We start from the raw sequence: 12201 nt of genomic DNA, 5'->3' as shown, positions 1-12201 counted from the left end.
CGTTTTGCAATAATAGACCTCCAAAATTTGGCAGGATTTGATTTCATAAATTCAGAAAAAGTCACATTAAAATATTTGGTTTTGGCTTTCAACATCTTTTCTTTCAAGGTTGTTTTCAGATATTCAAATGCGGTATCAACAACTGAGTCTGTGTTATTGTTCGTTGAACGACATCTCCTTTTGTAGCGTAAGCTACACTGGTCGAGGTTGAGCAGTTTCGCGTGGCTCCCAAAGAGCCGTGCTGCGCATGCGCGAGGAGCAGTGACGGAACGGGCAGGACTGGTATGGCGCCTAGGTCAGTCCCCGATGCACGCACCGCGCGCATGCACCCGCTCGAGATGATGGCTCGCGCTGTCCGGTTGCTCTGAGCGGCAGCTTGGTTGCTTGATACATAACAACACGGCGCACAGCTGGCCAAACCAACGACGGGCATCTGGCATGCCCCAGCGGAGGACTGAGGATTAATTTACACCGCCTGGGTTATTATAGAGTTGGTCGTGCTTTTGACGTGCAACCGAAAGCTCGGTTACATGGCGCCTCCTCCGCAATAGGAAGAGCGGAGAAGCTTAACTCATCGGATCCCGAAGTAGTCACATAATGCGTATACCGTGTGTGTGTCATTGAAGCAGCAGTAAGCATGATAATCAAGCTAATCCTAGACAACCAGGCAAGCTAAGAATAACCAGCTGAACCTAAGCTTATGCTACGTTACAGGTCCCGTCAAAGTAAAACGGAGCGCCGGATCAGCGACCGAACCAGAGCTCTGGACCGAACTGCATTGCCGCGCTATCTAGCAGCGCCGGCTGGAACTGATAGGCTACAACTGCGCATGCGAACGTGCCTTCCGCTTGGGCCTCCGTTTTCTTCTTCCCACCCACACGTTATCGGTAATTCGAGCGGCGCAACGCTCTTCCTAAAATCGACACCTGATAGCACAAGAGGGGGTGCTCATCGACCAACACTCGCCCCTCTCTCCCACTTGTCTTCAGTGTTACCTCCCCGTGCGAGCCCGAGCCGAACACCTAGCGGTGTTTATCGGAACAGCGTTTGGCAGCTCGAGACGCCGATAATGCGAGGATCAAACAAGAAAGACGGAGGACACCGCGAACGCCGCGAAGGGCACGTGCGCATGCGCAGACGGCACCTATCAGTTGCAGCCGGCGCTGCTAGATAGCGCGGCGATGCAGTTCGCTCGCCGCTCCGGCGCTCCGTTTTACTTTGACGGGACCTGTACGTATATCCTGGCATAGCCAAGCTAAGCCACTGCAATTTTTTGTTTGCCGCATCAACTGCAACACCTCTCGTAATTCAGGGGTGCGCAGGGTTCGTTTTCTTTCTAGTAACAGGTGTAATTTGTTGACGCATTTATCTATAAGGGTGTTAAAATATCAAAGCAACATATTGACATCAGCGTCTACACTTATGACGCAAATATCATCAAAATAAAAACTAAGTTCATCAATTATTGATGCATCGTCAGCTCAGTTGAAATCAAAGAATTTGACAAATTCAGGGCTTGAATGCTTGATACGACTGTTGAGGCGAACTAGGACAGCTTTATTCTCAGAAATTCCCTCGACCACCTCGCAGTCATAACCTACCGTAATAGTATCCTGTTCGATGCCAATTCAACGGACGCTGCCTAAATATAAGGCAAACCGCAATGCGATGGCAATGCGATGGTGACGCGGTTGTTTGCCCATATTTGAATGGCGGCACCAATTAACCGGCCAAGCTTTTCTATTGGCCAAAAGACTGAAGGGATATTCCGTGGCCACGCCTATTTTTTTATAACTCACTCCATATATAAATAATCCTGCCCGTCGTAACCTCCCTTGCCGAACCACGCAATGGCTCGTCTTTACCCTTAAGTCTGCAACAATGAGGTCGAGTTACAAACATTCATACCTTTATATTGAAGTCCAGAGGCTTCAGCGGCGACGACGCCGGGGACGCAGGGGTCGCCGCCAACAAATTCAGAGACGCCCTCGCACTCGAACCGGTCGCCGCACTCTGGCCGCTCGGAGGCAGACTCAGCTCGAGACGAGCCCTGCCCTTTCTCTCGCTCCTTTCCAGCGCGGCACGTCCCCTCGTCCTAGTGCCTGCGCGTCCGTCCTCCTTCGCCACGGGTGTGCTGTGCCTCACAAAGTCCAGGTCCTCCTTAAAGCTCGGGTCGAAGTCATCCTCCTCGTTGGAGCGGTCGAGTCGGAGCGCCGGCGGAGACGACCTGCGCCCCTTTTGCGCCGCCGGTGCCTCCGGAGGTTCCCTGCAGCTCTTCGCCCACCTCCGAACCGCCTTGCTCGACGGCGGAAAGCGGGCCGGGGTCAAGACAACGGTGCGGTCTCGGCAGAAGGCAATCCTCAGCTCCGGGTTCTGTTCGAAGTCCACGTCAAAGCTAGAGTTGGGCGCAAACCCTTGCAGCTTCACGCCCTGCCAGTGGGAGAGGCCCTGGCGCTTCTTCGCGACGAGGGCTGCATCGCATGTGTCTAGCGTCGCGGCGACTTCTTCGAAGTGGGGTGGCGCCGCAGCCGGTACCAGGGCGACGAGCCCCTCGCTCGTGAGCCGGCACGACTGCTTGCTCGCCAGGCTTGTCGATTTGGTGAGGTCTTTGATGATGCTGTCATCCATGTAGAAGCTATGGATCCCGGATCCGTCGCCCTCCGGAACCACCATGGGAAAGGCCAGGTCTGACGAGTTGGAGTCGCAGCGCATTCCCACCATCTGGTTCGACGTTGCCGTCGTCGCAAAGCCGGGTTCGGCATCTCGCTCGGGGTCTTCCTTGGATGGGCAGGACTCAGACGATTGCCTCGAAGGTTCCTTCGAGGAGCCTCCAGCCGACGCTTTGCCTGGGTCTTGACCTGCTTCGAGGGACCAGGACTGGTCAGCTTGCAAAAGAGAATCGACGTCCAGTTCGGGTAGCGGAGCCTCCACTGTAGTGTCCAACAGTTCCTCGATCACGTCGGGAAGATCGCCGATGTCATCGTCGAACGCCACATCGTCGTCGAATTCCCTCTCCTCCTCGTTTGCATTGCACTTCCCGGATTCTCCTGTCTTGAGCAGAGCTTCCTTTTCTTCCAGATCGTCCTGCAAGCGTTCCAGGGCGGACACCTCACTCTTCAATATGGACTCCTCCCTTGACTTCTCCTCAGTGATCGTGCTGCCAGATTCGTCGGCGTTCGCAGCCTTTGATTCCTCTAAGCAGCTGCCTTTTTCACTGAGCAACTCAGCAAAATCCTTCTGTTCCCTCGCACTGTGTTGTTGTAAACAGACTGAACTACAATCAAGACTATCGCTGTGATGTGCTTCTGCGGAACCACTAGCACTTCCCGCATAAGCATCAGCTTTGTTGCGTCGATTTTCGTCTGTGTCTATGTTTTCGACGTCGACAATATTGGCTTTCCTCTTGCCAGCTAGAAAAGTAGCACTCCCTATATTTCTCTCAAGCATGGCTTTGGGGTTCATGCTGTGGCTAGGCCCCAGCGTACTCTCAGGAAGGTTGTGGGCAGCTCCGAAGTTCTCATTCTGATCTAGATTTTCTATCGTATTTACAATGCTGACCTTTTCAGCGGCAGAATGTTTGTTTGTCTCGACTGCAGATGCCAGGCCCTTCACTCCAGACTGAAGGGCGACTGGAACATTCATTTTCCGTCTGTTATGCTTCCCACAATCCTTGCCCACATCACCAGGACTAGTAGCAAAGTCTTTAGGTTTTGATACTTCAAGACGCCAGTCTTCGATTAAAGTGCTCTTGGTGCAGGGACCACTGCCGTCCACCTCCTTGGGCACTTCAACCTGCTGGGAGCTTGAGATCACTACAGAATCACAAGCATGATGACCTGAGGGACAGTGCTCAGCTCCTGAAGTCGTCGGCTCATCTTGACCCCTGGCAGATGCGGGATCCCCCTTGCAAGCCTCGGGAGTCTCGTTACTCCCAAACACTTCGGCTGACCCTGAATCGGGGGCAGACTTCACAGAAGCACAAGACAACTCCCCCTGGCTGGCAAACAGTTCCTGAGAGCTCTCCGATTCTTCTCCAGCTTCGTCGACGGTGATCCACTGTCCCGCATTCTCAAAGTCGTCAAAGAAGTCATCCATGTCGCTTAGGTCGCTGCCCTCCACATCCTTCTCGTCATCAGCATTCGCGTCCGAAGTTTCGAACGCTGAAGGCCCTAGGGCTGGGGCAGCGGACAGGTTTGATTCACTCAAAGTTGACTTTGTTTTTAACCTTTCGGCTATAGCCGTGGGCTTTGGCAGATCACTACCATTGTTCTGGAAAAAAGTTGAGTCAGTTAGAAGAGAGTCCTGGCCAACAATAGGTGTAGGCAGCCTGGAACCAGGCTTACTGGGCTGGGGCAGACCTTTCTCCAGTTTCTTGCTCGCCTCTGAGCCAACTGTAGAGCCCGTGCTTCCAGCTGGTACAGCCAAGTCTCTAGTCGAAGACTTCTGTAGATTTTGAGCAGGTTGCTTTGGTAAAACCGACGCTTTCTTAGTCATCTCGGTAACGGGAGCCAGAACGGTAGCAAGGACAGGGGTAGGGGAAGCCTTCACTTTTGAAACAATTGCCACAGACTTGCGAGTGCTTAGATTTTGTGCAGGGGCCTGCTTCAAGGTGACAGCAACTGAGTCGATCATCGCTTCGTTCGAGTTGGAAGCTTGTAAGACTATGTTACAGGGCTTTAAAGGGTTTCGAGAGGACTGTTCCGGGGCTAATAACTCCTTTGCAGTGGATGAAATGGTCGCATCACCAAATGGAGGCTTTGCTTGTGGTGTACTTGATGACATAGCACTGGTCAGGGACTTCTTCGGACCTTCAGCGAACCGCTTTGGTGCAACTAGCTTCTCTATGGCAGGACTGGTGACCGGAGTGATTGCCTCAGTAAATGAAATTTTTCTTTGCTTGGCACTTACTAAGGAGGTGCCCGCAGAAGACTTCTGTAAATTTTGAAAGTCCTGTTGAAATGACTTCTCTGGAGCCTTAGCGGAGGAAATAATGGCTGATTTGTCAACTGAGGTGGTAGCTGAAGATGTTTGAGCACCCTGAGAAAGCTGCTCTGCTGCAACTATGTTTTTGGGAGTTATGACTACTGAGTTAACTGCTTTTGCAATGGAAATTTTTGCTTTTGAAGTATTTTGTTTTGACACCCTTCCTTCTGGTAAATTTGTTTTAGAAACTTTTGCTTCTGATGCGTTCATTTTTGTGGCATTTACTTTTGAAGCACTTCCCTTTGAAGCTACTGATTTTGAAGCATCTGCCTCTGAGGAACCTGATTTTGAAGTCTTTCCCTTTGAAGCACTGGCTTTCGAAGCAGTTGATTTTGGAGCAACTGATTTTGAAGCACTGGTTTTCAAAGCATCGACTCTTGGAGCATCGACTCTTGCAGCATCGTCCTTTGCAGCACCATCCTTTGCACCATCGTCCTTTGCACCATCGTCCTTTGCAGCATCGACCTTTGCAACATCGACCTTTGCAGCATGGGCCTTTGCAGCATCCGCCTTTGCAACATCGGCATTTGCAGCATCGGTCTTTGCAGCATTGGCCTTTGCAGCATCGGCCTTTGCACCATTGGCCTTTGGAGCATCGGCCTTTGCAGCATCGGCCTTTGCAGCATCGGCCTTTGCAGCGTTGGCCTTTGAAGCGTTGGCCTTTGCAGCATTGGCCTTTGCAGCATCGCCTTTAGCAGCAGCAGTTTTTGGAGCATCGTCTTTTGGAGCATCGGTTTTTGGAGCATCGACTTTAGGAGCAGCGGTTTTTGGAGCATCAGCTTTTAGAGTTTTGGATTTTGAAGTTGTGGCCTTTAAAGCATTGGGTTTTGCAGCAACAGCTTTATGAGCAAGAGCTTTTTGAGCCACAGCTTTTGGAATGTCAGCTTTTGGGGTAACTGATTTTGGAGCGTTGGCTTTTGGAACATCAGCTCTTGAAGCACCAGCTTTTGGAGCACCAGGTTTTGGAGCACCAGCTTTTGGAGCACCAGCTTTTGGAGCACCAGCTTTTAGAGCACCAGCTTTTGGAGCACCAGCTTTTGGAGATTCGGCTTTAGGAGCGTCGCCCTTTGGAGCATCGGCTTTTGGAGCATCGGCATTTGCAGCGTCGACTTTTGGAGCATCAGCTTCTGGAGCATCAACTTCTGGAACATCGGCTTTTGCAGCATCGGCTTTTGGAGCATCGGCTTTTGGAGCATCGGCTTTTGGAGCATCGGCTTTTGGAGCATCGGCTTTTGGAGCATCGGCTTTGGGAGCATCGGCTTTTGGAGCACTGGTTTTGGGAGCATTGGATTGGGGTACATCAGCTATTACAGCATCGATTTTTGAGGTATCTGTATTTGAGTCATCTACACTTGAAGCAACCACATTTGAAGCATTTGCTTTCGAAGCCTCTGGTTTTAAATCATGCCTCTTCAAAGAATCTGATTTTGAAACATTTTTCTTCGCATCAGTAATTTGTGGAACACTAACTAAAAATTTCTTTTGTTTTTGAGAAGACTCCACTGCTGCAGTGGACTTTATTATGGATGGTGCAACATCTGGAGTTACTTTTGTAAGGGATTCGTTCATATTTGTAGTGGCTAGTGAAGCACTAACAGATGATTCCTGCAGACTTTGAGAAGACATCTGTGGTGCAACCAGTTTCTCAGCAGGAGCATCAACAATCAGGGTGACTGCATTTCCAAGCATAGCAGTAGGGTTCTCTGCACCACTGTTTTTCAAATCCCCTTTGGTTCTTTTCAATTTTGATGAAGACTTTAACTGGTCAGGTTTACCAGCATCTGCAATTACTGTCTCATCTAGGGACATGCTAGCATCTCTGCTCTGCAGGAGGCTGCCCACGTCCTCAGCTGCAATGCCCAGGACTTTCACGGCCTCTGCCTCTGCATTGGGCTCACTTAGCAACTGTGATTTCTTGGCAGGATTTGTGCAAAGCTTCAAAGACAAAGTATTGAACGCTGATGTTTTGACGAGCTCCTTTTGATGATGGGTAGACTCCCCTTCAGGAGCATTACCCTTAAACTTTGTCAGCGCTGAACCACCACTTGACTGAGGTATATGTTTGCTAACGATAAACACTGCAGGTGCAGAACTGTCAGAGGTAGCTTCACTGTTGTCAGAATGTTGAACATTCTCAAAAGGGTCCATCGATAGCTTGTTCTTCCTTCGAGCAGACCCTAGTTTTGTCTGCTTTGGTCCTGATGTGCTTGTTGTAGGCTGGCCAGTGCTTTCACTCACTTTTGAGTTCCTAACTGCAGAGTCAAGAGCAGTTGGAAGTTTGGCAGCAGTAAGATGTGTATGCACCTCTTTGGCCTTGTTATGTTTCTCTAGACCCTTTTCCTTTCTTTCTTTCTCGGAAGACATGACAGGATCAGAAGCACCAGCGATGTCCTCCGTGCTACTGTTCTCCGCATTCTTTTTCTCTGTGCCACCCTCTTCTGCGCCACTCTTCTCAGCAGCAAGAGCCTGCCTGGAAGGACTTCTAGACAATTTCTTGACCTTCTTAGATGTTTCATATGTCAGTTTCTTTGTGCTGGACTTGCTGCCATGCTCTGTATTGTGTTTTGCACCTTGGGAATCCAGGTGGTGGGTTCTCACAAGCCCCTTTTCTTGTTCCGAGGCCACAGCTCCTGCCTCGCAACTCTCTTCAGGAACAGGACTCTCATGTTGGATTTTTGCTGCAAATATTTGCTCTAAAGTGCTTTTTGCCGACGATGGTAGTGCCATAGGACTGCTCTGAATCGTTGTACCTGAAGTTGATGCAGTGACATTATCTGGAGCTTTGGAGTTATTGGTTTTGGCCGTTGCAGTTTTTTTATGCGACTTTTTATCGGGCTTGGACGACGAGATTCGTGGTTTAGCCTTCTCAACCTGCTTGGTCACCTCATCAGTCATAGCCTTTTTATCCATTTTTTCCGTCGTCGCCGTGTCTCTACCCAATTTAGGAACCTCGTGTTTTTCCTTCTTTTTATCCGACTCACTTTCCTTATGTCTTTGCTTGATGCCGTTTCCCAATTTATCCGAAACACTGATCCCAGACTCGCTCACAGTTGAAGACAAACTTTTACTTCGGCGGACATTCGGCTCTTCCCTCTTGTCCTTCTCAACAACTTTAGAAGCGTGCCCCCTACCCTTGTCATCGACTTTGCTTTCTTTGCTGCCACCACCCTTCTCGGCGCTCTGTGTTGGACCCTTAGCTCTTAAATGTGAGTCTGCCACTCCAAGCAGACTGCTATCTCCCTTGCCAACATTTGCAGGTAAGTTGCCAGCCTCCTTGTCCACAGTAGAGTTTGAAGACTCCTCTTTGTCCGTTGTAAAACCAGATACACTTTCACTTTCCGGCACATTTGCGAGTTTTTTCTTCTCCGTTGCTTCCTGGTCACTTCCTGAAATCTGATGAGTCCTAGAGGCACATCCTTTTTGAAGCTCAAGTGCGTCGGCCGTCTGATTTCTATTATGGGCTGTCTTCAAGCTGGAAGATTTCCTCGTATCCTTCTGCTGCCTACCAGCAGGCACCGACTGCTTCTTGTCCGATCTCTTTGCTGAAGTGTCCTGAACGCTCCCCTTATCATCTCTATCAATGCTGTCCATAACATTCAGTCTAGATGAAAGACTTCTATCTTTGCCATGCTTTGAAAAAGCACCTTTCGAAGCAGTTTTCGTCTTCGCCTCTTTATGCTTCGCTTTGGCGGTCGTTCCCTTCTCGCCCGACACCTTCTCCTCTCTCGGCTTCGTCTTTGCTGGACCGTCTCCAACAGAACCGCCCAAAGGGCTGTCGGCACTAATTCCAACTTGAGGACCAACGGTCGGGCCTTTGGCCAAGCTGTCCTTCCCCCCATCTCGGGTCGAGTCGGCCTTCCGCAACTCGGAACATTCGACGGCCTTGGCCAAGTCCTCTCCAGCGCCACCTTCCTGTAGCGACCGGTTTTCGCCGGCCTCGTCGACCTCTTTCCGCCTTTCCACGCTCTTGACCTTCGCATTCTCGGCCACGCCCTTCCTCTTTTTCTCTGGGACAGCCTTCCTGGCTTCCTCGCTGCTCTTCTTCGCAATGCCATCGCCGGCACTTTTTTCCAGGGTGTACGGCGCTCGAGACGAGGCAAGCTGGCTCGCCATTTGCTTCGTCTGGACCCGCTCTTCAGCGCCGCTCGTCGTGTAGAGTGTCTCGACGGAAAGCCGACGGGTGGGAGACGCCACGCTCGACCTCCGCTTTGCTCCCCTGCGACCTTCGCTTTTGTGGGCACCGACTTCGCCTTTCGGAACGTCGTCTTCCGGCCTTCTGCTCTTTCTGATTTCCGACGGCCCTGCCTCGTTGAGACAGTCTTTTTTGCGCTTCCCGTGCTTTTTTTTCCTTATGATGATGAGCGCTTCGTCGTCGTCGCTGCTCGACCTTCGTTGCGGGAAACGGGTTACGTTGCTCGTGGAATCCTGTCTCCACTTGGCGATCTCTTCGTCAGTGAGGCGGGTGAGGCGTACGACGCAGACTTCCGGACGTGCTGTTGCCTCCTTCCACGGACTCGCCTGCTCACGCTTTTTGAGCAATCCGGCCATCGACACGAGCAGGGGCTTCTTTTTCGACTTGGAGCTCGACGTTGTCCTTGGACTCTTCTTTTTACCTAAAACAAAAATTAAAAACAGCCCAAGTCAAACTTGCTAAATATCCTTGCCCTAAGAATGAGAATGGAAGTCTTACAAGTACCGGGTGTCCAAGAAAGAAATTTAGTTTCTTATACCGCAAAAAAAAGCCACGCATTGCCGAATGCTTGGCCTCTGCCGAAAAGAAGTACTTGGCTCCATTCCAACCATTCTTATATATACACCACGAACCTCATCTCCAAAGCCGAAACACCTCCTCTCCACTCTGTCACCAGCATCTCAAGACTGAACCGAGTGACACATGCTGCCTCCCTTCCTTTCACACCAACCAAAAACTGACCCCGTGTGAAAGGAAGGGAGGTAGCACGTCTCATTGGTTCAGGCTGAGATGTTGGTGACCTAGTGGAGAGGAGGTGTTTCGGCCCTGGAGATGAGGGTTGTGGTGTATATAAAAGAATGGTCGTGTTCAAATAAACTAGAAGCTGTGTTTGAGACTTGTCGTTGTTTTGTCAGTTCTTTTTTATTTTGCCGTGTCTCTGGTTTACAATGGAAGTTCTTCACCGGCTCGCCTGTGCTTTTACCCTTTCTTCATTAATCTTTGTTTGAAGTGCAACAATTGATGGTGGCAGCGGGCCGGAGTGTTTCCTTCCAGCAGAGGCGGCGGCAGTGGCGTGGGGAAACGCATTCAACCGGTGGCACACCATGCTCAGCATGCAGCGGCGGCGGTGCAGCGCACAGGTCTGCCACGTGACCAGTGGCGGCTCCCGCGGGCACCAACTAAAAATTCCTTTCGTACCATAAATATAGCTCTAAAATTTTTTACAGCGAAGATGTTATGCGCTAGGATCTGGAAAAAAATGCACCTGTGCATGTTAACAGAAAACTCCCAATGATTGTGGCAAGTATGAATAAATAATAACGAAAAAAGGGGGCAACCACCATGAGTCAGCCTTCCTTGGCATTATTAGATAGCAAGGTCCTGATCCCTTGTTATCATCTCTAGGCATCGTCCTTGAGGTCAACCTAGAAGTCGTCCATGAGGCCGCCCTAGACGTCCTAGAAGTCGTCCTAGACGTCGCCCTCAAGGTGTTCCAAGAAGTCATCCTCGATGACATCCTAGATGTTGTCCTCTACGCGGCGTCCTTGAGGTCGTCTAAGAAGTCGTCTTTGAGGTCGTCCTTTTGGACGACGCCTAGAGAAATTCAGCCCTTCCACTCTGGTGAAAACTAGAGTGGAAAGGCTGGAAAGGTTGTCGCCGTTGCTCATGGACGGCAGTAGCAGTCCAGAGTTTTGTGTTGACATTTGTTTGCCCGCAGACGCGATACTGGAGAAACTAGCCCTTAACAGCTCTGCTGTAAAACTTTTTTTTTTCTTTTGCATGTGTCCTTAAGTTTCAGGCTAGCTTGACGTATTGGCACAAATAGATCATTCCAATTGACACTTTCTTCACAATGCCATCTTCGTCTACAGGGCTGTGGAACGCATTCTGAGCAAGACCAGTAGCTCTCTTCAATAGGAAACCAGATGCAACACATCTGCTTAGAGGCGTCAGTGCCATCTACCGGACTAATAACCGCCATCTACTGGATTAATAACCTCTGGAAAGGCAAGACTGCCATGAGATACACATCCAGCCAAACTCTCTCAAGCTGTAGCATTACTTGCTGGAAGAATATCTGAGAGGTTCCTTAATTGGCTAGGCTAGATAAAAATGCTGAGCCATGACTCGAAAGAAAATTTAATCAAAGTGCATGATGCTGAATGCAATAACAATATAAAAAGATATGCAAAAAACAACTGCATCTCCACGTGGTGAATGATGTTGATTGGGGCGATGCTCTGGTGGTGCTTGTCTGCGTAGACGCTGAGCCGCAGCATGCCGAGCCTTTCGTTCGTTTTCATCCATGTCAGAAAGAGGATGTGTGCTATGGAACGTGGTTATGTACGCATTTGAGCATTTGACCGCAGCGTGACATGGATAAAAACGAACGAAAGGCTCGGCATGCTGCGGCTCAGCGTCTACGCAGACAAGCACCACCAGAGCTTCGCCCCAATCAACATCATTCACCACGCGGAGATGCGGATGTTTCTTTTCCCTACACGAGCACAGGAGCACGTGAGCGTGTGAGCTCACGAGCAGGAGCACGTGCACCCGACGGCGGACGGACATGGCTAGCCCCTAAGGAGCTTCGCCCCTAAAAAAGATTGTAGAGCCCTTCCACTTCATGTGAAGATGGAGGACCAGTGAAGATGTTATTTTCATGATATCTAGGACGATGCCTAGAGGATGTCTAGGACGACTTCGAGTACGACGCCTAGAGGACGACGCCTAAAATGACCTCAAGGATGACTTCTCGGCCGACCTCGAGGACGACATCCAAGACGACCTTAAGGACGACTTCTCGGACAACTTCGAGGATGACGCCTAGGATGACCTCTTGGACGACTTTTGGGACGACTTCTAGGACGACCTCAAGGATGACTTCTAGGACGACCTCGAGGAGGACTCCTAGGACGACGTCTAGGACGACTTCAAGGATGACTTCTAGGATGACCTTGAGGACGACGCCTAAAGGACAATGCCTAAGACGACCTCAAGGACGACTTCTAGGACGACCTCGAGGA

The 12201-nt window shown here is 50.4% G+C and overlaps 1 protein-coding gene across 1 annotated transcript in view; it reads right to left on the bottom strand.

Annotated features, from left to right (window-relative positions):
- LOC8040639 (pneumococcal serine-rich repeat protein) overlaps positions 1-12201 on the bottom strand; it is a 114513-nt gene that overhangs the window by 64643 nt on the left and 37669 nt on the right. The window contains exon 6 of the mRNA XM_040212945.3: positions 1909-9596. Within this exon, the coding sequence (XP_040068879.1) occupies positions 1909-9596 (7688 nt within the window). The remainder of the gene's footprint in view (positions 1-1908; positions 9597-12201) is intronic.

The sequence above is a fragment of the Ixodes scapularis genome, unplaced genomic scaffold (genome assembly GCF_016920785.2).
Source record: "Ixodes scapularis isolate PalLabHiFi unplaced genomic scaffold, ASM1692078v2 PGA_scaffold2__306_contigs__length_199485367, whole genome shotgun sequence".
Taxonomy (NCBI): Eukaryota; Metazoa; Arthropoda; class Arachnida; order Ixodida; family Ixodidae; genus Ixodes; species Ixodes scapularis.
Note: the sequence above shows the minus strand (reverse complement) of the source record. Positions and strands in the feature narration are given on the sequence as shown.